Raw genomic sequence first — 27,700 nt, forward strand, 5'->3', positions numbered from 1 at the left:
CTGTGAGTTTGAGTCCTGGTTGGGGAACTAAGATCCCACGTGCCGTGTGACTCAACCAAGAAAATTTAAAAATACCCTACAGAAGGGAGGGGGCCTCAGACTGCGGAGGGAGGCAGGAGCAAACCGCTGGGCAAAGATCTGTGACTTGTCTGCCTCACGTGTCAGGGCCCAGGCTGGGGCCCCTGGATGCGGGCTGCTGGTCACTGCCACCCCCTGGTGGTCTCTTACGAAAAAGCAGCCTAACCCACCCTCTAGAGGGCGGGAGATGCTCCCCAGACTTCCCCTCCAGCTCCTATTGCTGTCTCCCCCTATTTTCTTCACTCTTTTCCCCCTTCTCTGCTCAGCCTATTGCTCTGCTACCTGATGGATGGAGCTTTCACCTTAGTGCACTGTGTTAAAACCTGGTTCCTACATCCAGCAGCTGGGGGGACCTTGAGCAATGACTAACCCTCTCTAAGAGTCAGTGTCCTCATCTGGAAAATGGGGCTTATAAGTCCTGAGAGTAAAACAACAAGAACGGTACCTGCCTCAGTAGATGTTTGATATGCATTAGTATTATTACTCTCACGATGGGCACTTGGCAATTCGTTTGCTTTCTCCTTTATCCAGGTAACCCAGGCTGCACGTCGGACTCATGGGGGAACTCCTAAAACATCCACGTGCCTCCCCATCCCAGACCAGTCACATCAGAAATCTTTGGTGAAGGATACCCGCACTGGTATTTTTTGAATTTTTAACTTATTTTTATCTTTATTTTTCTGTCAGTTCATGCACAGCCTGGACTGAGAATCACCTTGGTGACCAACATTCATGGGTTACTTGGGACTTTCCTAGTTTTGGAGCTGAAAGTCCCCCGTCCCAGGAACCCCCTCGGCCCTGGGTAAGCTGAGACATGCTTCTTCGCCCCCTCCCCAGAGGAACGGACCCATGCTTTCTGAATCTCAAATCCAGACACACGGGCTGAACACAGAAGACTGAAGAGGATTCTTTGAAAGCTCAGCTGGGGGTGGCGGGTCAGCCGCAGCCTCAGCCCGTGGGCAGGTGTGGGGCTCTGCGGAGGAGGGGGGCTGCCAGTGGCTCAGTCCGACAGGTCCTTGTCATCGGGCCCCCCAGGGATCCAGCCGCTGGCTGCCCGCTCCATGGCCTTCACCCAGCGGCCCTTCAGCTCCTCGCTTTCAGCTTTGAAGGTGTAGAGCTGGCCTGACTGCTGCAGCTGGAAGACCCGGGGGTCCGCCTGGGGCCCAGCGGTCACTTGGTAGCCCAGCAGGGGGATGGAGGTGTGGGCCCGCATGTCCTGGGGTAGAAGGGAGGGAGGGGAGTTGTGGCCGCTGCCTCAGACAGCCCTTTGGAGGGTTCCAGCCACACGCCCACCTCTTGCCCCCCCAGACACCCACGCAGTGGGGTGGGCTGGCAGGAGACGCCTCAAAGAAGAAGACTGGTCGTCCCCCTGAGGCAAAACCATCATGGCTTGGGGTCTGGGCCCAGCTCTGAAAGCTGCTAACCCTGTGACTCGAGGGAACCAGGGCCTCACCGAGCCTCGGTTTCCTCATCTGACTTATGGGGCCAGCGGGACTCACCCCCACCCCTCTGCCGACAGACACACGTACCGCGAGGAGGGGCAGGGAGTGGTGTTACCTGAGGGGCAGCATAGACGTAGAGCACGAGGGGGTCATCCCGGGGGATGACACACCAGCCCCGGGACCCGCTCTTGCCCCACTTGTCCCCCAGAAGCTGCAGAAAGCTGCATATCAGGCTCTGCTCGGACCCCGCCACAGCTCCTTTCTGAAACCAGAGAGAGGGACCGTCAGGGAGCACAGCTCCCACTACCTGATGCTGGCCATCAGAAAGCACTCTTTCTGAACCTTAATGGCAACCCCGCAAAAGGAGAGGCTATTTGTCCCTGAGGCCCTGAGAGGTCCCATCAGGGACTTGTAGTCACACAGCTGGCCAGTGGCAGAGCTGCGCTCAAACCCCAGCCAGCCTGAGCTTGGGGCAGGGGCTGGGAGGGCGTGTCCCCTGCAAGTCACCCCCAGGGAGCAGAACGGGAGCCTGAAAAGGGGCGGAGACCATTCTTCTTTCCAGGAGCAGACTGTGTGGACCAGCAGTCAGGGAAGGTGTGGGCAGGGTCTGGGCCTAAAAGAATGGGGGAGGGTTAGAAAGTGGGCAGATGTGGTGGAAAGATCAACTTGAACCTGGGAGCTGAATTTAGGTAGAATAGGCTGGGATCTTCTCCCACCTCCCAAGGACAGTGGGATGTCAACCTGGCTTTAATGAGGGGTGGCGGGGGGGCTTGCAGAGGGCAGTGGTGGTACCCAGTGGCTGGGCTGGGTACCACTGTGTGTGTAGCGGGAAGCTGAATACAGCTAGTGCCCCAGAGGTGGGAGCAGCCTGGGGAGCCCCAAAGGCAGCAGAAACTACCCGTGGCACAGATCAGAGAGCTGGCTCCTGAGTCGCCGTGTGACCTTGGGTGAGTGACTTCTCTGGGTCTGGGTCTCCCTGGGATAGAACCAGCCAGTCCCTGAAGTCCCTTCCAACTAGAATGAAGTCTCAGTCTGCCTCTTCCCTGCAGTGGGACCCTGAGCCTCAATCTCCCCATCTGCAAAATGGAATCAGCGGCACCAGCTCTCTTCACCTCCTGGGACTGCTGGGGCATGGGGACGTGAACAGGAGTGCTCCGGGGGGTTGTGGGATCCCTAGATGGGGAGGCAGGGGAGGGGCAGGGAGCCCAGGTGACAGCCTGGAGCCAGAAGTTGCTTCCACTGGGTGACAGGCTCAGCTCTATTTGGTGGGGGTAGGGGATGTTAGCGGGGGTGTCCATGGGCAGAGAGAAGGGGGATGTGTGACCACGGCGGGCTAGTTCTTCAGTGCCAAGGACAGCACCAGCACTTGGGAGGCCCTGCACGCGTTTGCCGAGTGGAGGCAGCTGACCCTCACCTCCAGGATGCCCCGTCTCTTGTCGTCCTTTTCCTCAGGAAGCACGTTTCCGGTGAGGAAGGTGTAGCAGTCCAGGCAGACTCGGTTGGGCCTGTTGGCATCATACTTGAGCTCCGCCCGGTAGTCCGAGCACCTGGCACACACCACCTGGGAGGACAGGCAGGGGCGGCTTAGACGCGGTTCCTGCCTTGGCTCGGGAGCTGGGGACGTGAGAGCCACCAGGGACCAGAGGAAGAACAGGCTTCAGGAGAGAGATGGAGTCAGAGCGGGGCCTCCCCTGTCCTGACTGCCGCCTGGGGGCGTTGGTGCTCAGGCTCCAGGGCCCCCAGCTGGGGGGCTTGAGACGTGGGCCCCTCTGAAGGAGCTCAGCCTCTCTCCCTGCACGGTCCCCTTTGTGGGGGCTTGACCGGTACTCACCCCTTGCATCTCATCTTTTCTCTGAATAATCTCTCTCTTTACTTCTGCCATCTCACCTGCCTTCCTGTGGCCCCAGCAAGGGACCAGCCTTGGGACTTTTACCCTCACTTTGCAATGAGGGGGCAGTGACTTGGTGAGGGCCACACCGCTCACGGGTAGCAGCCAGCCCTCCTCACTCGGAACGTGCCTTTACAGTCCTACGGTTGAGCGTTAAGTCATCCAGGTTTTGCAATCCACTCAATCTTAGAGTCAAGCATGTTCTGATACAAAAATGGTGGGCTGGCAGTTTTCGCCAGGAAGACCTGCCATGTGTAGTCTGTGGAGGGGGGCCCGTCCCCCAGCCCACCACGGCTGCAAGAAGGCTGCAGCGGAGCAGGCTGGGGTGACCGGGTGAAAGAGGCATGAGAAAACCTGGGGAGAAACATAGGCACGGCAGGATGCAGCTTCCAGGAAGACTGGGGTGTCACAGTGAGTCCAGGAAGTAGGACTGGAAATGGGGGCAAGAGAGCGAGCCTAGGAGGAAGGGTAACTCATCAGGGAGCCAGCCTGTGTGCCCAGCGCAGCACGTGGCCTGGGAGGGACTGGTAGGCGAGGGCCTGGGCTTGCCCCACCCTCACCAGGATTCCCGTCTGGCAGGCGGGGAGGCAGAAACTGGGCACCCAACCACCGAAAGGATGACTCACAGAGTACAAAGGTTTGCACGGGCACGGGCACGAGAAACCCCAGAAGCGGGCCAAGGGTGTCTCACAAAGCCCTTACACACAGGGCTTCAGCCTTGGGAATATTTAACTTGAATTTTTTTTTTTTTTGAGATTTAATTTTTTAAAACATTATTAGAAACTTTTTATTTTCTTCTCTCTCCTCTACCAACTTATTTTCAAAACTTTCAAACCTGAAGACAAGTTGAAAGAATAATACAGTGATAGCCCCACCACCAAATTCAGGGATTGTGAACATGTATTGCCACGTTTGATGTCTCCTTCTCTCCCTTTCTGTCTCTCTCCCTCGCTCTATATTTTTTTCTGAACCATTTAAGTTACAATCATCATGTGTCTTGTTACTCTTAAATATGTAGCTTGTAGCTCCTAAGAACAAGGACATTCTTCTCCCTACCCACAATGTCATGATCACACTCAGGAAATTTAACATCAACACAGTCTTATTAACTACATATGCTTCATAAGCAAATGTCACTCAATGGTCCCAACAATGACTTCTGTATCTGGTTCTGTCTTTTCCCAACCAGGATTCGATCAAGGATCATCTATTTCATTCAGTTCTCAGAATACTTTATTTCTTCCTCATACCCAGAAGGCAGGTACACAGGTGTCGCTGTTTTGTTCTTTGGGCCTCTCTGTATTTCTTAACTATTGTAAATAGTTTTTTAGAAACGACTTACAAAGTTACAAGTGTGAGTGGACTCGACTCTTATTTACTGACGTGACTCACGGAGAAGGGAAGTTCATCCCCCAGATCCTGTCTGTTTGGCTCTGGGATGGAACTCACATCTGAACACAGGTGTGTCCCAGTCCTGGAAATTTACTTTTGTCATTGCAGTTTAACACATTTTGGGGACACCTCCCTGACTGGCCCCAACCTGCCCAGCTGGTCTCCTCCTGTTTCCCCCCCGAGGTCATTAAAGACTGAGGTCATTAAAGGGCTCCCTGTGTTTGTGGAGTGAATGGAGAGGGTTGTAATGTCAACAGAGAACAGCTCAAGTGCAGCAGGTGCTTAAAAAGCAAAGCAAGATCTGCCTCTGATAACTGGGCCTGAGCCGATAAGACGGAGGAGTGGCCTGGTTCCTTCCTCCATCAGCTGGCGGCTGCTCCTCTGAGTGGTGCTGCCCCCGTGATGGAGGAAGGGGAAGGAAAGGAGGCCAAGGAGAGGGAAGGGGTGAGCCTTCCTTTGCTGAGGTCTCACTACCGTCCAGGTGTTATTGATTCCCATTGTACAGGTGAGGAAGCAGGCCTGAACGTGGCAGGCAGAGTTAGCCCCAGAATGAGTAGGTGCTGCAGTGAGTGCTGAGGATCCACCAAGAAGAGGAGGGGACAGGTAGCTGAGGTCGGTCAAGAAGAGCGGACGGAGCGGGGGGGTGTGTAACAGGCCTGGGGCTGATGAGGAGGTGGGTTCAAGACCTTCAAGGGGCGAAGGGTCTGACACTAGAGGCTGTTCCCTGGTCCTGGGCCCTGGGGTCTTGGGAAATGGTGGTAAGGAAGCAGGGGAATGAATAGGGTCAGCTCTGGGGAATGTCTTGAGCTGGTGGCTTTAACCTGCCTGGGCCTCAGGTTGCATCTGCAGAAAGGGGATTAAGGGTTGGGGGAGACCTGCTTCACACGTGGACACCGTGAGGTCCGAACGAGGTAACGCAAACGTCTGGCCGGGTTAGCGCCCAGTGCTTCTGCACCAGCTGAAGCGGGCAGGGTGGGCAGGGCCCGGGCTGGCAATGGGGGCCGGGGGGGTGGGGTACTCACGTAGCCGCAGGCCCGGCAGTGGTGGCGGCGGCGTGTCAGGGCGTTGAAGGGCTCCTGGCAGCGCATGCACATGGTCACCATCTTGTCCCGCACCCACTGGGGCGCCCGGAGGCCCAGCTCCACGGACTGCAGCTGTGGGGCAGCGGGGTAGGCACTTCAGGGCCCCCCTGCCCTCTCCCCGAGGCCCTGGGCCTTCTGCCCACCAGCTTGTGGCAGAGAGTCTGCGGGCTGTGCTTCCCAGTGGCTCCCACATGAAGGGGACCGAACGGATAAAGACCACACTTGGGGGAGGTCAATCTCTCCACGTCCTGTGTTACAAGTGAGGAAACTAAGGCCCAGAGAGGTCAAGGGACTCAGCAAAGACACCCAGCAGGCCACGGTTCAGAGCTCAGAGCTGAAATAGTCACAGACACTCTCCGAAACTGCCACCCCACCTGCCTTCCACTTGCCCATGGTCTAGCGTTTTTCAGGCACTTTCAAAACCCCAACCTGCACACCTCCCCCCACACACACACAGCCCACCCCCCACAGCCAGAGTTATACTCATAGCCCTGAAATCCTTCCTGGGAGCAGCTGCACAAAGAGGCTCCCAAAGGACTTTCTTGCTAATGAGGGAGTCTTTGGCACTGAGTTTCTATGAGTAGGGTGATGCTGGGGTGTGGGGCTTCCCCTGATCCCTCCGAATCATTCGTGATGGGTGACATGCCCCCGCCCTCCAAGCTACCTAGGCAGAGCCAAGAGAGGGAGTCATTCCTGTGTGAAGCTGGCGGCTCTGAGTGGGGTTGGGGAGTGGGTAGAAATACAGAGCCTGTATTTACCTCCTGCTCCTGGGGGTCTCCCTCAGGGCTCTGGACTGCAGCCTTGAAGGTTTCATTCCGCTTCTCGATTTGGTCAATGGCGGCTTGGCAGGCCTGGTGCGGGGTGGGGATGGGGGGTGCAGGGCAAAAGGAGGTGGTTGAGGGGGAGGCAGGAGGGGCTTGCTCATCTGTGAATCCATCCACACATTCAACAAGCACTGCTAAAAGCCTATAGGGTGCCGGGCACAACATTCCGAGCGTTCAGTGTCTGATTAAAGGCAGGAGAAACTATTTGGCCACCTGATGCGAAGAGCCAACTCATTGGAAAAGACCCTGATGCTGGGAAAGATTGAAGTCAGAAGGAGAAGAGGACGACAGAAGGTGAGATGGTGGGATGGCATCACTGATTCAATGGACATGAACTTGGGCAAACTACGGGAGACAGTGAGGGACAGGGAGGCCTGGCATGCAGCAGTCCATGGGGTTGCAAAGAGTCAGACACAACTGAGCAACTGAACATGCAACAGATGTGAAAACTGAGGCTCAGAGATGATAAACGACTTGTTCCAGGCCATTCAGCAGCAAGATCTGAACCTGTCTGACACCTACAGAGCTGAGGAAGAGCAGGTGGGTGTGTGTGTGCTCACACGTACACACACACACACACACGCACATGCACACGCACACGCACTCAGCACCCCTCCCTGCCCCACAGTCACAACCCTAGGGGCCCTGGAGCTTTTGTTCTGATACCTGCAACCAGGAGATCATTTCCTCCTGGGACCTGCTCAGAAAGAGAACACAGGTGTTGAGGGGAGCGGCCCCTCCCAGTCTTCCCGTCTCTCCCCGCCCCGGCACCCCCTGCCTACCGGGCTCGCAGCTCCAGGGTTCGCTGCTTCCCGGACACCAGGAAGGAGTGGGGGAACTCTGCGTCAGTCAGCTCCCGCACCTGCTCGGAATGGGAGGGAGAGATGGCTCAGGCTCCCGCCCGCCCCCCCAAGCACTGTGGTGGGGAGGGAGGAGGATCGTGCCCCAGGGACAATTCAGACAGAGAGACAAGGATGGGGAGCTTGTTCAGCGGCTCCCCGTTCCGTCCAGCCCAGCAAAGGCGCCCTGATCTGGCCTCGATCTACAGAGCAGACAGGACCTGGGGCTCCCGGAACTTCAGCAGATAAGCCTGCCCAGGGTGAGGTGGGGACTCCCAACAAAGGGGTCACCAAGATGGAAACTGGCTCACACGCTGGGTTTGGGGACACGGCTTTTCCTAGAGCAGACATAGGGCCTCGGATGAGACTCTCTGCCCCATATGGTGAATGAAGGAATTGATCAACCAACTCAACAGATCCAACAGATCCCCACCTCCTATCCTCCATCATCCTCATCCCAGAACTCCGCAGATTCCGAGGCTTCTGTGAAGGCTGCCGGTCACAGAACGCGTCGCTGAGCACCCACACGTGTTCTCATTTAATGGGCACAACTGCTGAACCCACTGATCAGTTCTAACACTTAGCAGCCACCACGTGTCCCTGAGGGGACACCTGTCACCAGCCGCAGTCCTCTGGTACAGCTGAGCCCGTGGTCATCTACCAGTTTACAGGGAATATGGGGGACCGTGGGACACAGTGAATGACACCACTGGGGTGCGGTCAGCAAAATCCAGACTGAGAGCGACTGCCAGAGAAACGATCTGATTTTCAATTAATAAATGAGAGAAAAGTAGGAGAGGGAAGTATGATAGATAAAAGGGCATGTAAGAAGCATATCAGAAAAGATTCACACAGATGAGCTGTGAGAAGGCAATTGTGAGACAGCCAAGGAAAACCAAGGGATCTCACTGTTATTAAATAAGTATCATTAGTTTGTTAGATGTAATCATGGTATTGTTGGCATCTTTTAGGGCAAAAGAAAAAGAAAAGAGAATCCTTGGGCCTTCACTGGCGGTACAGTCTGAGTTTCCACTGCAGGGGGCAAGGGTTTGATCCTTGGCTGGGGAACTAATATCCCACATGCAGCATGGAATGGCCAAAAAATAAAAGAAAATATCTTAAAAAAAAAAAAAGTTCCTGTCTCTTACAGAGACATACTGAAATATTTATAGGTGAAATGATTTTGTGTCTGAGATTTGCTCTTAAATAATCCATTGGAAAAGGGGACTAGAAGGGGGGTTGCTGAAGAAACCAGTTTTGAGTTGACAATCATCATAACCAGGTGATGAATATATAAGGTGCCATTTTCACCCCTTAAAAGTGTCCATAATAAACAGATGTGAAAGAAAATCTTTACAGCAATCTTGAGAGGCAGATATTACCACCCTCATTTGGGAGATGAGGAAATGAAGATCAGAGAGAGCAAGAGACCTGCTTGAGGTCACACAGCATCTAAAGAGCAGAATGAAGATTCAAACTCAGGGTTTTGGTCTTCACGGGAAGGTAGAAGCACCTCTCTTTCTACTCTACCCCAGAGCCCGGTAAACACAGATGTCTCCCAGGCCGTGTGAAGACAGGGTCATCAAAGAAAGTGAAGACACAGACCTGGAGCCCAAGGGCCTAGCATGGAGGCACGTGAACCCACCTGACACTTGGCCCCTCTGCCAGCTCCCTGCTGCAAGGTGAGTAGGTTTTGGCACACTTTCAGGCGGCCCCACCACTTCTGCAAGAGCATGACTTGCTCACGTGAGGCCTGGTCTACTCGTTGGGCCCACAGAACCTGTCCGTTTCCTCTAGAAGGGGCTGGATGTGATCTGCTCTTAATACCCTTGACAATGCGGAGGCTCAAAGGGTCTATATCAGGAATCTGGCAAGACTCCATGACTGACGGGGGTAGGGAGAGGGACAAAAAGGGAGAAATCTGAGGTTTGGAGGCCAGAGCTAGGAAGAAACATGATGCTTTTCATAGAAAAGGGGACTGGAGAGATCCCTGACCTGAGGGACCACCTCTGCAGGGGTGCAGGATGCAGGTTTCTGGAGGACAGTTCCCCGAGCTGGGCTGTGCCCAGGCTCAACCACCAGACTTGGCTGTCAGGTCCCTGCCAGCCCATGCAGCGCCTTTGTGCTAATTAGAAAAAGACACCCCTTCCTCAAAACACTTTACTGACATCTGTTGGCAAACTGGTGTAAGAGTCAAGAGTCTGGTTTGTTAAACCAGAGACTTGACTGCCATCTGCCGGACAAAGAGAACTGTCCATCTGCAACCTGTGCTGTCTGCTGTGGCTGCAGAGTGCTCATCTCAGCTGGGGGTGCTCGTGCAGTGCCCAACCTGCACAGCAGTCCATGGAGACGCAGTTGTCTTGGGTCCATGAGTACCCAAGGGCCCACACCCCTTCCTTCTTCCCAGGCTGGCCCTGTGCAGAATGGCGCAAAGATAGGACCCAGGCAGACCAGGAGGAGAAGGGGACGACAGAGGATGAGATGGTTGGATGGCATCACAGACTCAATGGACATGGGTCTGAGTAAACTCTGGGAGCTGGTGATGGACAGGGAGGCCTGGCGTGCTGCAGTCCATGGGGTCCCAAAGAGTTGGACACACGACTGAGTGAGCTGAACTGAAACCCTGGGGGGTGGGAATCAGCTGCTGAGATCCAGGGCTCCCTGACACTCAGGAAGGAGGGAGACCAGGAGGGTATGGGCCAGTGGGAGCCATCATGGTGGTCAAAGACCAGACCTGCCTCCAAACCTCAGACTCAGAAAATGATTCCTGTACAAACGCGGCTGGGTGGACAGCTCTGCACCCGCCAGGCCCGTGCCATCCAGGAGAGGGCGCTGTGTGACCACCAGAGCATCAGACACACCCTGCATTGATTGTGTTCTCCGAGACTGGCAGACGCCGGGAACCCGGTGCACACATCCTGAGCGTCAGACACTCTAGGGAACATATTTATGGATTTCCTCTTTATGACTCTGTTTTGGTCTCTATATTTCTTGGCTTTTCTGTCAATCTTTGCCTCTCTTTTTCTACGCCTGGGTCTCTGCCAGTCCTAAGATAGGGCTGCCAGTCTCCAATTTCTGTCTGTAGCTCTCCATAACCTGCCTTTCTCAGTCTCACCCACCACGGCTCCCAGATGTACAAGCGCATGCCCGCTCTGGCCTCTGGGACATTCTGGCCACATTCAGTAAGAGAAGCTGGATGAGACAGAGTAGGGGGCTGCGTTCCCAAAAGACCTCAGTCTGCTGAGGCATGGGGGGTGGGCTGGGAACCCCCAGAAGCTGCCCATGTCCTGCCATCAGCTCTCATCACCCTCAGGCTACACCCCACCCCCAGGCCCTTGTTTCAGCCCCAAATGCCAGGTAATCCAAGTCAGGAGCAGGGGCAAGGCCCTCCTGCAGGGGCTTTCAGAGCTCAGGTGGTCTCCAGGGGCAGAATTGTCCTGCCCTTAGCTCCCTCCTGAGGCAAATCCTGGGAGATGTCGTGTGGAGTAAGGAGAGGGAAAGGGGAGATGGAAAGGTACTAAGATGGGCCAGATCTGACCTCTGTTTCTTCCAGCCCCAGCCACCGGGACCTAGGAGCCATCAGAGAGGGGTGGCCAAGAGGGTTTTCTTCCCATTTCCTCTACTATGCCTGCAATTCCACCCTATGCTTTATCCCTCTGTGTTGAAGCCTTAATAGGAGACAGTATAGTATGCTGGTTAGATACAGAGGCTCTGGACTCTGTTATATCTGGGCTTGATCATGCAAACAAGGATTTGCTGTGTGACCCCCAAGCAAGTTACTTAATCTTTCTGAAGTGAAAGTGAAAGTCGCTCAGTCGTGTCCAACTCTTTGCGACTCTATGGACTATACAGTCCATGGGATTCTCCAGGCCAGAATATTGGAGTGGGTAAGCCTTTACCACTGAGCCAGCTCTTTACCAGCTGAGCCACAAGGAAGCCCAAGAATACTAGAGTGGGTAGCCTATCCCATCTCCAGCAGAACTTCCCAACCCAGGAATCGAACCAGCGTCTCCTGCATTGCAGGCAGATTGTTTACCAACTGAGCTATCAGGGAAGCCCTAACCTTTCTGGTTTTTGTTTTTTTTTTAAACCAGCGTTTAGGTTCACAGCAAAACTGAGAGGAAGGTACAGAGATTTCCCATATACCCCCTGTGCCCATACATGCACAGCCTCCTCTGTTAATAACACTTCCCCACCAGAAGTTTTATTAGAATCAATGAATCTGTCATTATTACCCAAGGTTCATAGTTCACATCACACTTCAGTCTTGGTGTTGTACATTCTGTGGGTTTGGATAAATGTGTAATAACTGATATCTACCATTATATAGACAGAGGAGTCCATGGGGTCACAAAGAGTCGGACACGACTTAGCAACTAAACGACAACCATTATAGCACCATACAAAGCAGTCTCACCGCCCTTAAATTCCTCTGTGTTCATCCCTCCCTTTCCCCTAACCCCTCATAACCACTGATCCTCTCACTGTCTCCATCCAGAGACAGAATGTGTTTTCCAGGATGTCATAGCATTGGAATCATACAGTAGATGCACACTGTATGTATACATGTAGCCTTTTTAGATTGGCTTTTTTCACTTAGTAATACAAATTTAACTTTCCTCCATGTCTTTTCATGGCTTTATAGCTCACTCCTTCTTATCACTGAATAATATTTCACTGTCTGGATGTATCACTTTATTTCCTTATTTTTGAAAATGGGATTCACTACAGATATCCTCAGACTGTACACAGTTATTTACTGCAGTCTCATTTGCAGACACTGACAACTGAGAACAGTCTAAACGTCCATCAGTAGTGGACTGGTTGAACGAATTATGGTCCATCCACACACTAGGACACTGTGCATCTTTGCAAAAGGATGAGGAAGCTCCAAACGAACTGAGTTCTAATCATCTCCAGAATAAGTAGCTAGTTTAAAAAGTCCAGCACAGAATAGTGTATGTGAAAAACACTGTTTAAGTGAAACAAAAGTAAGGATGCCATAATGAATACCCTACCTCTGGAAGGCCTCACGAGGAGCAAAGGCTGCCTCTAGGAAAGGGAATTAGGGGATGGAGTGCCTATATGTGCAATACATGTTGCATATATTTTTTGCAGAGTTTGATTTTGGAGTGTGTATTATTTACACTTTTAGGTAATAAAATATTTTTTAAGATTTTTTTAAAACTAAAGAAATGCAGGGGATAATAACAGCCCCTACATCCCAGGGCTGTAATGAGGGTCCAGTGGGATGATGCAGGGCCTAACCCATGGGGACCACTCAGTCAACAGGCACTATTACAGGCTGCTGTCCCTGCTCATTGGTGGCCATCTCTGGATGTGGACATATCCAAGTCGGCAACTGAGCTGACAGTGGACACCCTTCCTACTCAAAACTGCAGTACTGGCATCCGCCAGGAGCTGGTCAGAAATGCAGAATCTCTGACCCCACACCAGACTTACTGAATCAGAACCCATTATTTTAACAAGACTCCCAGGGGATTCATGCAGTCATAAAGTTTTCAAAGCCCTGGTATAGATGGTAGGGAAAGCAAAGTGAAGCTGGGCGCTGGGAAGGACCCTGGACAGGAAGGCTGGGAGCGCGGGTGGGAGAGATCTAAGCCTCGTCTTTTCTGCCTTCACGCTGCCCCAAACCCTCCACACCTGGGCTCCTGGACTGAGTCACCGGTCGGCCCCTCCTGCTGCTCCCCACCCTGGGTCCCACCCTGGGGGTGACGCCCTCCTACCTTCATGCCGGCCACGTCGATGCGGGTCCTGACCTGGAAGTGGGCGCCCACTTGGATGACCCTGGGCACACAGTAGAGCAGCATGTTGTTGAACTGCAGGAGACACAAGCGGACGTGTGTGCACAGCGGCAGGGGCCGCGCGGACAGGCGGGCACACCTCGCGGGACGTGGGCTGAGCCCATTGGGCCTTCCTCCACTCTCGCTGTGTGCTGGGCCGGCTCACAGGACAGCCCAAGTGTGATGAGGAAGTGGCAGTCTAGCCCCACTCCACCTGGGGTGCTCACTGAGGGGCTGCCAGACCTGTGGACTTCAGGGGACCACGGCAGACTTTGGAGACCCACAAGGCCTTTCTCACGGGGGCGTCAAGGGTGAGAGATTATAGCTCCTGCCCTCAAACTTCCAGGTGGAACCAGTTTCCAGATCTCCAGGAGACCCCTTGGCTTCCTCACTGCAAACCGGGGCTGTTCTTCCCAGCAGCCAACCTAATTCCCTCCTGACTTGCACCCTCTAGGGCTTCCCTGGTGGCACAGTGGTAAAGAATCTGCCTGCCAATGCAGGAGACGTGGGTTCAATCACTGGGTCAGGAAGATCCCCTGGAGAAGGACATGACAACCCACTGCATTCTTGCCTGAAAAATCCCATAGACACAGGAGCCTGGCAGGCTACACAGTCCATGGGGTCACGAAACAGTCGGACGCGACTTAAACGACTCAACAGCAACAATAGCCTGCCCTCTCCAGAGCACAGATTGACACCACAGGTTTTGGAGCCAAACAGACTTGGTTCAGATTCTGACTCTGTGGCTTCCTAGGACATGTCTGGGAACCCCCTCAGCTGGAAATCCCTGAGGCTTGGAGGCAGCATGTGATTTGTCCCAAGTCAAGGCTATGGTTTTTCCAGTGGTCGTGTCTGAATGTGAGGGTTGGACTATAAAGAAAGCTGAGCACAGAATTGATGCTTTTGAACTGTGGTGTTGGAGAAGACTCTTGAGAGTTCCTTGGACTGCAAGGAGATCCCACCAGTCCATCCTAAAGGAAATCAGTCCTGAATATTCGTTGGAAGGACTGATGTTGAAGCTGAAACTCCAATGCTTTGGCCACCTGATGCAAAGAGCTGACTCATTTGAAAAGACCCTAATGCTGGGAAAGATTGAAGGCGGGAGAAGAAGGGGACGACAGAGGATGAGATATTTGGATGGCATCACTGACTCAATGGACATGAGTTTGAGTGAACTCCAGGAGTTGGTGATGGACAGGGAGGCCTGGCGTGCTGCAGTCCATGGGGTCGCAAAGAGTCAGGCACGACTGAGCGACTGAACTGAACTGAACTGACCAGGGTGCCAGAGCCATAAGGATAGAGAAGCAGGCTTGTCCCTGCTCTCCTGCAGTGCCGGCCAGGTAGATGCCAGGCGGGCAGGACCTGGGGCAGAGGGCCCATGCCTATGGACTCCCCTCCCCAGTGTGGAGCGAGTGGGCCCCCCAAGCACCCCCTTACCAAGAAAAGGTAGCGCTCCATGGGGCCGCTGCGGCGGAAGGAGATCTTGAGGACGGGGCCCTCGCGGAGCAGGGTGTTGGAGGGGTCGACTATATCGTCCTCCAGGCCCAGGCGCTGGTACACGTCCCACAGTTCCTGCAGCCGCTCCTGGGGGCGGGAGGGCCACCCTCAGCCAAGGCCAGGAAGACCCTGCCTGCTCCTGCAAGGCTGGCCTTGCATGGGCGGAGGTGGGGTGTGGGGAGGAGGGCAGCAGGGGTCTGGGTGTCATGGGCAGGGTCAAAGGAAGGGCAGACACAGAGACCTGGGTGGGCTGGCAGAAGGAGGTCACAGGGCCCTGGGATGCCCACAGCTCCTTCTCAGAGGACTGGGGTGCTCACCATTTCAGTGATGGCTGCGTTGGAGTGCTGAGCAGCCGAGAAGATCATGTCAAGGGCTTCTGAAATGGGGGCAGGGTAGGAGTCACCCCCTGAAAGTATGGGGCTGGTGGCTGAGGCAGGAGGTCCCTGAGGCTTAATCCAGTGGCCTCAGAGCCTGCCCTGAGCACCCCAGGGGCAGGCCTTCCCCTGTAGCCTGGTGCATCCAGTGTCTGGATAATGGGGTTCGTTTCCCACCCAGGGTGAAGGGACTAGAGGTCCCTGAAAGACAGGGCCGAGGTGGCTAGCCTCTATGACTTTCACTGCCCACCATATCCAGGGGTGAAGGCACGGTTTCAAATCCTAGCTCTGCTTCTTTTTGGCTGTGTGACTTTGAGCAAGTCACTTAACCTCTCTGGGCCTTAGTGTCTATAGAAAAAAAAATGACTAATGCTATAGACAATGTCTATGACGTACAACAATGTTGATGGTTGGCGGTCATCAAAACCATCTTTAGCTGGTGCTCCATAAATTAGGGGAGTGGTTTGAGCCTTCCCAGTGCCGCTGCCTGCCCCCCGCCCCCCGATTCACTGGGGTGTCCTCACTCTGGGCATCAGCCAGGTCTGGGGCCTGGCCTGGCAGCTTCTGGACATACTCCTTGAGCAGCAGCTCGTAGCGTGGGATTCTCTGCACAGGTTCCAGCATGTGGTGCTGCAGGGTCAGGCTAGCTGAGGCCTCGCTGCTCTTGGGGAGGGAGGGGGGGAGAAGAGGAGGAGGGGTCAAAGGGGGAAGGGGTGGGTCAGGCTGCCCCTGAGGGTCAGGGGAGCCGGCAGGGCTGTGGAAGCCACTGAGCCGGCAAGGTGCGCCAAATCACTTGGGGAACCGGAGCCACCACAGGCTGGGAGTGGCCGTGCAGAGCTCTGCCCCGCGCCCACCCCAGCCTCACCTGGATGCGGGTGATAACCTCCTGGAAGGGTGGGGATTTGTCTGTCCAGGTGGCCAGCAGCTCGATGGCTCGCTCGAAGTTCTTGACATACTCACTGTACATCTTCAAGAAAGGCGCCAGCTTCTGGATCACATCACCGATGCGGGGGGTGGTGGTCCTGCCGGAGGGGCACCAGGTACTGCCCTCAGTCTGGGGACCTCTTCTCTTGACTCCACAAGGGGTCAGGAGAGGCGAGGCTCCCCTCAAACCCTGCCCATCCCCCTGCAACACAGCCTTTCTGCGGCACTCCTGGGCACAGGTTTGGGGGGTGGTGTGTTATCCCGGCACAGGTGTGGTTCACCCCTCCTTAGACTGTGAGCCCCCGGAGGGCAGATGCTGATCTCTCCCATGGACAGAAGCCCCCTAAAGGCCCAGCACAGGGTCAGGCCCACAGCAGGTGCTCAATAACCACCTGATGCTTGTTCTCGTAACAATAACAAGGGCCACATGCCCAGCACTGCCCAAGACATGCTGCATGTCTCATCTCATTTAATTCGTCTCATCTCATTTAATTCTTACAACCCTGTGTGGGGGAGGAAGGACAGTCAGTCAGTGGCCTATCTTAGAGAGGAGGAAATCCAGGCTAAGAGAGGTAAGAAAAAGTCATTTAACCTTTTTGTTGAATTGTTACAGCAGAGCATCAGTGATCTGGAGCTGGCCTGAGTCTGATTTCCAACCACACCACTTACTCCAGCTGTGTGTTCTTGGGCCAATCACCTAGCCTCTCTATACCTCAACTTTCCCATCTGAAAAAATTGGGCATGATGATAGGTTACCTTACAGGGTTGTCCTTTTTGAAAAAAATTATGGAAAAAATTTTTGATCTATCATAAAGTAAAAAAAATATAATAAGGAACCCTTATGGATCCATCAGGATCCCTGGTGGCTCAGATGGTAAAGAATCTGCCTGCAGTTAGAGAGACCTGGGTTCTATCCCTGGGTCAGGAAGATCCCCTAGAGAAGGGGATGGCTGCCCACTCCAGTATTCTTGCCTGGAGAATTCCAAAGACAGAAGAGTCTGGTGGACTACAGTCCATGGGGTTGCAAAGAGTCAGACACAACTGAGCATCTAACGCTAACTATAGATACATCGCAGGATTTAACAATTACTAAGATTCTGAAGCTGAAACTCCCATACTTTGGCCACCTGATGCGAAGGACTAACTCATTTGAAAAGACCCTGATGTTGGGAAAGATTGAAGGTGGGAGGAGAAGGGGATGACAGAGGATGAGATGGTTGGATGGCATCACCGACTCAATGGACATGAGTTTGAGTAAACTCCGGGAGTTGGTGATGGACAGGGAGGCCTGGCGTGCTGCAGTCCATGGGGTCGCAAAGAGTTGGACATGACTGAATGACTGGACTGAACTGAACTGAAAGATTCTTTTTTGCCAAGAAATTTTAAAGGACATGCCAGACATCATGGCATTTCTTTGGCAAGATACTAATTTCACCACTAAATACTTTCATGGGTATCTCTGAAAGCAGAGAGGGTTTCTGGCCTAACCACAAGGCCATCATCACACAGTGAGCTGATCTGAAGACTAAGCAAGTTAATAGGTGTGAAACCCAAGGCAAGGCAAATAGGAAATCTTCACTTACTGCTGGTGGTTTCCACTGCCTCCTAAGTCACTCAGCCTAGTGAGAACCTGATCCATCCCCTTCTCCAGAACACACACACACACACGCACACGACTCATTCAAGCCTTTCACTGTGCAGACAGAGCAAGCCCAGAGGAGTTGAGTCATGGCCACATGGCAAGTGCAGAGACCTAACAGGCCAAGCCCAGTGTCCTGGAGACTGCACCCCAACTTGGCCAGGGCTGCAGTCGGGGGGTCTCAGGGGCTCCTGCTGGACCTCACCAGTCATCCAGCCGCCGCTGCAGCTCTGGGAGGAAGAACTGTGAGTGGAACTGGTAGATGGAGGAGATGTTGGAGAAGATGAGCCTGACCACATCCTCAGGGAAGGCCTTGCTGCTGCGGGCCTCCTTCAGCAGCTCCTGGAAGAAGACCTGCAGCCGCCGCTGGGTCACTGAGCCTGTGGGGCTCAGTAGGGGCAGAGCAGGAGCCCCCACCCCTGACACCAGCCCAGGGGAGACGAGCAGAGTCCCAGGGGCTTTGGGGTCTCTCCCCACCCAGCTACCAGAACACTTCCACCTCCTTAATCTCCCATCATCCTCAAAAAACCCTGGGAAGAGAGACAGGGATTATTCTGGCCATTTTACAGATGGGCAAACCAAGGGACTTGGCCAGAGGCTGGCAGCTGATGAATGTCAGGAGCAGGCCCATCGTGTATCTGTCAAGGCCTCGGACTTCGCCAGGCTCAAGACCCCAGTTCAGTGATTTAATTTTCTTGCCTTAGGGCTCCTGAAGACAGTGTGAAGGGCTAAGAATGGTGAGGATGCTGGGAGCCGGGGTGACAGATGAGCATGCTGTGTGGGCCCTGGAAGGACTGGCTGGTGTGGTCTCTGCTCCTAGGAGACCAGCCTAGGTACCAAGGGTGGAATCAGGAGTGGTGCTAATGAACTGTATCCCGATTTCTGCCCAAACTCTAGTCATCAGTTAAAGGACTGAGGCTTCCTAGAATCAGACCTGAGGTCCTAACTCTCAGCTCTTATGAGGTGGGCCAGAAAGGAGAGCAGGGTTAGGGTGACGACGCCCAGGTGCCAAGGAATGGGGCGGGGGGCGCCCTGGCCACTGGCCTGGTCCAGCAGGTGGAGGCGGGCCACGTAGGCCTGCTCAGTCTCCAGCAGCTCCTGGACAATCTTCTTCTCCTCAGGCTCCTGCAAGGAAGTTGGGGGGAGAAGGAGAAGGAGAGATTTGAACTCCTTTGATGGAAGCAGTATTCAAAGATGCCCCAGTAAGCGGAGCTCCCAGGACTCACGCCATGGTGCAGGCGCATCTGGGTTCATGCTGGGATTGAGAGAATGGGGCAGAGTGAGGCTGTGCCTAAGCCTTAAGAGGCCTGGAAGCTTCCACCTGTGCTCTCTTGGGAGCCATGAACTACCATATCTAGAGGTCTAGCTGCCCTGAGGGAGAGGCCACTGGGAAAGGAGAGGCCCAGGGACCTCACGGACAGGAAACCAGGGGCCCAGCCGTGCCAGCATCCCAGATGAGCAAGCTTTCCAGCTGTCCCTGCCCAGGCACTAGGTTTGGGAGATGAGCTATCATGGGCACTCCTGCCTCAGCCAAGAGCTGACTGAAGACACGTGGGAACCCTTGTTATGGACTAAATTGTGTCCCCAAGTTAATATGTTGAAGCCCTAACCTCCCATGTGACTATACTTAGTAATTAAGTTAACTGATGCGAAGGGTGGGGCCCTAACCCATCAGGACTGGTACCCTTATAAGAAGAGGAAGGGACACCAGGAGAGCATGTGTAGGAGAAAAGGTCGTGTGAGGACGCAGTGAGAAGATGGCCATCCACAAGCCAGGAAGGGAGTCTTGCCAGAAACCAACCCTGCCAGCACCTTGACCTTGATGTCCAGTCTTCAGAGCTGTGGGAAAATGTATTTCTGTTGTTTAAGTCACCTGTGAGTGCTAAGTTGCTTCAGTCATGCCCAACTCTTTGTGACCCCATGAACTGTAGCCCACCAGGCTCCTCTGTCCGTGGGATTCTCCAGGCAAGAATATTGGAGAAGGGTTGCCATTTCCTTCTCAGGGGATCTTCCTGACCTTAGGGATCAAACTCACATCTCTTACGTCTCCTGAATTGGCAGGTGGGTTCTTTACCACCAGCACCACCTGGGAAGCTCTTTAAGTCACCTATACTGTGCTGTGCTGTGCTTAGTTGCTAAGTCGTGTCCGATTCTGTGACCGCCATAGCCTGCCAGGCTCCTCTGTCCATGAGAATTCTCCAGGCAAGAATACTGGAGTGGGTTGCCATGTCCTCCTCTGGGGATCTTCCCAACCCAGGGATCGAACCCAGGTGTCGCACATTGCAGGTGCATTCTTTACCATTTGAGCCACCAAGGAAGCCCAAGAATACTGGAGTGGGTGGCCTATCCCTTCTTCAGGGGATCTTCACGACCCAGGAATCAAACCAGGGTCTTTTGCATTACAGGTGGATTCTTTACCAACTGAGCTACCAGGGAAGCCCTTAAGTCACCTAGGCTGTTCTAGTGTATTATGGCAGCCTGAGCTAAGTGAAACCAACCCCAAGTGAGACCAACAGAAAAACTATCCAATATCATTCCAATCAACCCACAAAACTGTCAGAAGCAGTAAGCTGCTTGGCCACTAAATTGGGGGTAGTTTGTTACATAGCAAACGATAGCCAGTAGACACAGCATGTACCAGTATGATCGCATCTCCATTCTCTAAATAAGGAAACAAGCACAGTGGGGTTGCAGAGACTTGCCCAAGGTCACACAGGGAGCCAAAGAGCTGGGACGTGAGCCCTGGTGGTCTGGCTCCAGGGCGCAGAGCATCCTGCAGCGGAACCCTTCAACCCCACAGACAAGAAAACTGAAACCCAGAAAAGGGAGGTGACCTCCCCGGAACCAGCCTCAGGGCAGGGATCAGCGCTGACCTCTATTTCTAGTCGGCAGTGTTGCCTCCTTCAGTAGGTAACCTGAGGCCACACCTGGGAGGGGTACCAGGTCCCACGTTGAGTGGTCTCGGACAAGTTCCTTAAGCTGTCTGAATTTCAACTCCATGCCTTAAAGACTCCTACAAGGCTTCCCAGGTGGTTAAGGATCCGCCTGCCAATGCAGGGGACATAGGTTCAATCCCTGATCCGGGAAGATTCCACATGCGTGGAGCAACTAAGCCTGTGCGCCTCAACTACTGAAGCCCATGTGCCTGGAGCCTGTGCTCCACAACAAGAGAAGCCACCAGACGAGAAGCCTGTGCACCACGACAGAGTGCTAATTTCTCCGCAGCTAGAGAAAGCCTGTGCACGGCAACAAAAGCCCAGCACAGTCAAAAGTAAACAAATGCATAATAAAAATCAATACATAATAATTAAAAATTTTAAAAGACTCCTTCAGCGAGGGGTATGAGAAATAATGTCAGCAGCAGGTTGCATAGTAGGCAGTTAATCAAAAGCCATCAAGGGTGGGGGGGGGGCGTGAATCTAGCTTTCAGTTGATTTCTGGTCACAGAAGACCCCCACCCAGGGGAGGAGTTGGCTCTGGCTGGGAGAGAATGCGTTGGGGGGGAGATCAGTGGATGGCCCCCTAGTACCCCACTTCTTCCCCAGCCCTCTGGCACCTGTGTCCCTGAGCCAGGGCAGGTCCTGGGCTGGTAAGACTTCCTCCAGGCTCCGTTGGACAGCTTGTTCTTCAGGGAGCTCAGGTACCTCCTGCTGACGGTCCTGGACCCGGACTCCAGGGCCTCCTCCACGGTGGGCTTCTCCCAGGGCCCTGCAGACGTAGGAGCCCTGCACCCAGGCTGCTGATGCCCGGCCTCCAGGCCGTGGACTCTGGGCACTGCTCCTGTCATCCTGAGGAGAAGAGAACAGTTAAGAGTAGGGAGAACTGCACCTCTCTGGTAGGGATTTGGGGGCAATTAAGGCAAATGCGCGAGAAGGCAATGGCAACCCACTCCAGTACTCTCGCCTGGAAAATCCCATGGACAGAGGAGCCTGGTGTGCTGCAGTCCATGGGGTCTCTAAGAGTCGGGCACGACTGAGTGCTTCACTTTCACTTTTCACTTTCATGCATTGGAGAAGGAAATGGCAACCCACTCCAGTGTTCTTGCCTGGAGAATCCCAGGGACGGGGGAGCTTGGTGGGCTGCCGTCTATGGGGTCACACAGAGTTGGACATGACTGAAGCGACTTAGCAGCAGCAGCAGCGAGGCAAATGCGAAGAGCCAACTCATTGGAAAAGACCCTGGTGCTGGGGAAGATTGAGGGCAGGAGGAGAAGGGGCGACAGATGATGAGATGGTTGGATGGCATCACTGACTCAATGGACAGGAGTTTGAGCCAACTCTGGGAGATAGTGAAGGACAGGGAAGCTTGGCGTGCTGCACTCTACAGGGTCAAAGAGTCAGAAATGACTTAGCGACTGAAAAACAACAACAATGCAAATCAGAGATGTTCACTGGCCTCTGAGTATCTGGCACATAGAAGGAATTGACAGAGACATCTACTTCTCTCCCGAACACCGTTCTTGGAGGGAACTCCAGTCTTCAAAATGAGTCAGCGTAGACTGTTTCTTGTTTTCCGGGTAACTACACACTTCCCTGTTTAAAATGCAGTGAGGAACCCTTCCTTCTCCACATAGAGGATTTTTTTTAAACTTTTTATTTTGTATTGGCGTATAGCCGATTAACAATGTGATGATTTCAGGTAAACAGCAAAGGGACTCAGCCATACATATACATATATCCATTCTCCCCCAAACTCCCCTCCCATCCAGGCTGCCACGTAACATTGAGTCGAGTTCCTTGTGCTGTACAGTAGGTCTTTGTTGGTTATCTATTTAAAATATAGCAGTATGTACATTTCGATCCCAAACTCCCTAACTCTCTCTTCACCCCACGCTTCCCCCCTGGAAAGGATAAATTCATTCTCCGTGAATCTGTTACTGTTTTGTAGATAAGTTCATTTGTATCATTTCTTTTTAGATTTTGCATGTAAGGGGTGTCATACAATATATCTCCTTCTCTGTCTGACTTACTTAGTTGCACATAGAAGATTTTATGTACCCTCCCAGATCACCCTCGCCTGTGAGCCTCACCCCAGATTTTAGTCTCTCTATAGCAGGAAATCCCCTAAAACCCTAGTAACTGATATATCGAGGGAAGGTAGGAGCCATAGAACACTCTAAAGGGAGGGTAGAGCTGATAAAGCTGGGACTTTTCAGTGGGATCCTAAAAGATGATGCCATGAAAGTGCTGCACTCAATATGCCAGAAAATTTGGAAGACTCATGAGTGGCCAAAGGACTGAAAAAGGTCAGTTTTCATTCCAATCCCAAAGAAAGGCAATGCCAAAGAATTCTCAAACTACCGCACAATTGCACTCATCTCACATGCTAGCAAAGTAATGCTCAAAATTCTCCAAGCCAGGCTTCAGCAATATGTGAGCCGTGAACTTCCAGATGTTCCAGCTGGTTTTAGAAAAGGCAGAGGAACCAGAGATCAAATTGCCGACATCCGCTGGATCATCAAAAAAAAAAAAAAGCAAGAGAGTTCCAGAAAAACATCTACTTCTGCTTTATTGACTATGCCAAAGCCTTTGACTGTGTGGACCACAATAAACTGTGGAAAATTCTGAAAGAGATGGGAATACCAGTCCACTTGACCTGCCTCTTGAGAAATCTGTATGCAGGTCAGGAAGCAACAGTTAGAACTAGACATGGAACAACAGACTGGTTCCAAAGGGGAAAAAGAGTACATCAAAGCTGTATATTGTCATCCTGCTTATTTAACTTATATGCAGAGTACATCATGAGAAACGCTGGGCTGGAAGAAGCACAAGCTGGAATCAAGATTGCTGGGAGAAATATCAATAACCTCAGATATGCAGATGACACCACCCTTATGGTGGAAAGTGAAGAAGAACTAAAGAGTCTCTTGATGAAAGTGAAAGAGGAGAGTGAAAAAGTTGGCTTAAAGTTCAAAATTCAGAAAACAAAGATCATGGCACCCGGTCCCATCACTTCATGAAAAATAGACTGAGAAACAGTGGAAACAGTGTCAGACTTTATTTTTTTGGTCTCCAAAATCACTGCAGATGGTGATTGCAGCCATGAAATTAAAAGACGCTTACTCCTTGGAAGAAAAGTTATGACCAACCTAGACAGCATATTAAAAAGCAGAGATATTACTTTGTCAACAAAGGTCCATCTAGTCACGGCTATGGTTTTTCCAGTAGTCATGTATGGATATGAGAGTTGGACTATAAAGAAAGCTGATTGCTGAAGAATTGATGCTTTTGAACTGTGGTGTTGGAGAAGACTCTTGAGAGTCCCTTGGACTGCAAGGAGATCCAACCAGTCCATCCTAAAGGAAATCAGTCCTGAATGTTCATCAGAAGGACTGATGTTGAAGCTGAAACTCCAATACTTTGGCCACCTGATGCAAAGAGCTGACTCGTTTGAAAAGACCCCGATGCTGGGAAAGATTGAAGGCAGGAGGAGAAGGGGACCACAGAGGATGAGATGGTTGGATGGTATCACCGACTCAATGGACATGAGTTTGAGTAAACTCCGGGAGTTGGTGATGGACAGGGAGGCCTAGTGTGCTGCGGTTCATGGGGTCGCAAAGAGTCGGACACGACTGAGCGATTGAACTGAACTTTCACTGGGAACTATGCCCTCCACACCTCTCAGTTTAGTTCAGTTCAGTGGATCAGTCATGTCCGACTCTTTGTGACCCCATGGACTGCAGCACACCCGGCTTCCCTGTCCATCACCAACTCCCCGAGCTTGTTCAAACTCGTGTCCATTGAGTCAGTGATAAAAAGCCAGCCTAGGGTCAGTTCCCTTCTCCCTCCAGGGATAAGCTCTCATAGTGTAGCTTTCTTATCCTACATACTGGATCTGCAGACCAGTTACATTCTTCAGATAACAGAGGCCAGCAGCAAGGAATACAGCCAACGACGTACGATGCGCCCCATTCCCTTTGGTGTGGGAAGGCCTGTGGTGACAATACAGGGTGGGCAGCCTTATAAGAAAGGCAGACTGGGAAACGCAGGACCAGGCAGGTACAAAATCTTCAAAACTCTGTGACGAAGTTTTTCATTACCCCCATTCTGCAACTAGAGAAAGAGGGGATCTTGCAGAAGGAGGAGGGCAGAGGTGGGATTCAGATCAGGCTGGCTGGCTCCTGAGTCTGAGCCCTAAACTGCCCTTCCCCATGTGAGTCAGGGAGAAATGGGTGCAGAGCGTCAATGTGACTTGCCCCACATCACACACTGGCTGGCGGCAGAGAGGAGATTGTGACCCAGTCCCCCGTGGTTCCTCACTGGCTCTTGCACCCCAACACCCGGTTCCTCAGCCCCTGGGTCTGCAGTTCATGGAGTTAGCTGAATCTCAGGCTTTCTGTTCTATGTTTGGTTTCAGCTTCTGCATTTCTCCCCCAGGGCCCAGACCAGTTTCTGTTTCCTCTTCACTCCCTCAGTTTCAGATCAGTTAAGGCACTGAAAGACCTCACAAGAAAGCCCATGCCAAGGCAGCTGGCTTTGGCCCCTCTCATGAGAGTGAGGGGTGTCTCTCACCCTGCCAACAAGACCTCCTCTGATCCCACTGTGGTCAAGGGCTGCCTCCTCCTGCAAGGGATATTTCCGAGGCAGAGCACATGTGCTGAGGGTCTCCACTGGGCATGCCTGGAGTGTTGAGTGGGGTTGGTGGTATCTCTGCACACCCCAGGGGATGGTGGTCCTGGAAGGTGGCACCTAGAGCTGTCCTTGGTGCTGAACAGAACATGCCGGCGAGGCCTCTGGGAGAGGCGGGGCCAGGTCACCTGCTGAGGAAGCTGATCGGCTCTTCTAGGTCCGCATGATGCTGCCTCCACCATGAAGCCCACACAGAAGGCTTTGTCCGCTCTGAGTACCCTCAGCAGAGTGTCTAGGCCCCTCTCAGGATATCTGTTGGTCATGACCTGGCATCACGGTCATTCCATGAGCTTAGCACCAAAGACAGAAGTCTTCTGGGCAGGGATCTTTCTTTAGGCTCCTGCGTCTGGTACAGGTCCCATGCGATGCTGTGCCGTGCCACCCACAGCCCTCAGGACGGAGGCACTCTTCCCCTAGCTGCTGGGGGCATGGTGGCTGAGAGGTTACTGGCTGGGTCCCTCCCTGGGAACTGCCCTCTCTGCAAGAGAGCGGCCTCATCTAAGGTCAAGTCCACATCCAATGACTAGTCCACGTGGGGGTACAAAGACCTAGCCCTTTGCCTCGACTGGAACAGCCAGAGGGGCCTCCAGCTCCAGAACCGTCTGGAACAGGCTACGTCCGCTGGTGAATGCGTGGCAGTTCAACTTTTACCTGTGCCCAGTGCTGCCTCCCTCAACCCCAAACCCTCCCCAGTAAACCTGAAGCAAACCTCTATCCCAGAGTCTATTTCCAGAGAACCCTACCTACAATAGTCACAACCTCTAACACAATCCTGGGCTTAAGAAATGCCTGCAGGGTGGATTAATGTCACACACAGACACACGCAATGACCTCCAGCCTGTTCCTTTCAGAAGGAAGCCCCTGCTTTGCTCCTTGCCCATGAACGTAAAACACTTAAACCACCCCCCACCTCTCTGTGCCTCCCCCTTTCTCACCTATAATATAGGAACAGAGATGGAACCTACCCCCAATAGGCTGATAGATGATTAAATGAAATAAGCAGCAAACACACTCAGAACACTGCCCCATAGATAGGCTGACCACACAATCTGCTTTGCCTGAGATGGTCTCAATCTCTCCTATGATCCCCTCCCTCCTACCAAAGAAATCTAATGGCATCCTCTTTCAGTTTCAGTTGTGTCCTGGGTTGAATGAAAAATTGTATGGTTATCCTCCTCCTCATAGGGAGTAAGCTCTTGATAAGTATTAGCTACTATTTCTGCCGGAGGGACAGTAGGTGGAGTTCTGCAGCCCAAACAAGGCATCTGGTCCACCCACACTCACACACCTAATTACATACATCTGGACTCTCCCCAACTCACTGACACACACACTCTGATCTCTGCCCAGACCTGGTGCCCCAAACACTCTTGCAGGCCCTGAGGAGCCTGTGATCGAAGGATGTGGGCACTGTCCGGACAGGAGTGGGGTCCAGGACAAGGACACTGCTCATTGTCAGGGTTCAAGGCGGCCTCTGGCCTGCTCCTCAGCCAGGAGACTGGGAGGGCCTGGGCTGCCCAAGGGCCCAAGGGCAGGCAGCGGAGCTCAAGGGAGACGCCAGATAGCCCTGATGACCCTCCCCACCTCTACTACCTCATACCTGCTATTCTCAAACACAGTCACCAGACTGGACACAGATGTCAGAGTTTCCTCACTTGCCCCCTCCATCCTGCAGGCCTCCAGGGCAGCCCTCAGCTCCCCTGAAGCAGGGCAGGAGGTCTCCAGCCAGCACACTCAGTCACCCCCACCTGGGGTCACAGGTGGGCTCCGGCATCCTTGGAGTCCCGTCTCTCCCAAGGGCTCAGCAGACCTGCTCCCTGCTTCAGAGAGAAGAAGAAAGAGGAAGTGGTCCCAGAGCCACAGCCCTGAAGGGGAAAGGCCAGGGCTCCCACAGGGGAGGAGCTTGCTTGGACCCCATCCCTCCCACCATGGGCGCTGACCTTTGACTCCTGTAGACCCCTGGTTCCAGAAGCCACTCCAAGGGGGCAGTGAGAGGCCAGAGGTGGCTTCCAGAACTGGGCTCTAGGCCTGAGACGCTCACCACTCTGGCCAACCACACTTTCTCTCTCACAAGTTTCCTGGGGGATTTTATTTGGTCCTTTCTCCACAACTTCTTCTCTGCATCTGACCCTGTTCACTGTTGTAAGAAAACAGCTTCTTTAATTAAAAATAAATCACAAGCCTATTAGGGGCTGGCAGAGAGAAGTAATGTGCTGTTCCTGCCTCCTCCCTCCCTGGGCTTCTCTTATTTTAATAACTGCTGTCTCCACCTTCTTGCCCCAAGGGAAG

The 27,700-nt window shown here is 53.2% G+C and overlaps 1 protein-coding gene across 2 annotated transcripts; it reads right to left on the reverse strand.

Annotated features, from left to right (window-relative positions):
* Positions 1 to 251: 251 nt before the first annotated feature.
* FGD2 (FYVE, RhoGEF and PH domain containing 2) lies at positions 252 to 27,233 on the reverse strand. 2 transcript variants are annotated; one of them, XM_055574691.1, is made up of 16 exons: positions 27,012 to 27,233; positions 21,340 to 21,571; positions 18,828 to 18,908; positions 17,989 to 18,137; positions 16,086 to 16,242; positions 15,745 to 15,883; positions 15,164 to 15,222; positions 14,787 to 14,933; positions 13,293 to 13,385; positions 7,489 to 7,568; positions 7,373 to 7,403; positions 6,641 to 6,733; positions 5,823 to 5,954; positions 2,935 to 3,081; positions 1,636 to 1,782; positions 252 to 1,294 (listed from the first exon to the last, which is right to left on the reverse strand). In XM_055574691.1, the coding sequence occupies exons 1-16, from the start codon at positions 27,077 to 27,079 to the stop codon at positions 1,079 to 1,081; spliced, it is 1,971 nt and encodes a 656-aa protein (XP_055430666.1). In that variant the 5' UTR covers positions 27,080 to 27,233; the 3' UTR covers positions 252 to 1,078. The 2 variants fall into 2 exon arrangements, with proteins under 2 accessions (XP_055430666.1, XP_055430667.1); XM_055574692.1 differs by lacking the exons at positions 21,340 to 21,571; positions 27,012 to 27,233 and adding an exon at positions 19,010 to 19,263.
* Positions 27,234 to 27,700: the final 467 nt, after the last annotated feature.

This window comes from Bubalus kerabau, chromosome 3 (assembly GCF_029407905.1).
Source record: "Bubalus kerabau isolate K-KA32 ecotype Philippines breed swamp buffalo chromosome 3, PCC_UOA_SB_1v2, whole genome shotgun sequence".
Lineage (NCBI taxonomy): Eukaryota > Metazoa > Chordata > Mammalia > Artiodactyla > Bovidae > Bubalus > Bubalus kerabau.

Bases quoted from the DNA above. Each gene is read 5' to 3' on its own strand.
- FGD2 (XM_055574691.1), bottom strand. From the start codon at position 27,079: ATGGAGGGGGCAAGTGAGGAAACTCTGACATCTGTGTCCAGTCTGGTG. The intron at 7,569-13,292 runs GTAGGAGGGCGT...CATTCCGAGCAG, and splicing joins TCGACGTGGCCGGCATGAAG to GTGCGGGAGCTGACTGACGC. The intron at 5,955-6,640 runs GTAAATACAGGC...GCTGCCCCACAG, and splicing joins GAGACCCCCAGGAGCAGGAG to CTGCAGTCCGTGGAGCTGGG.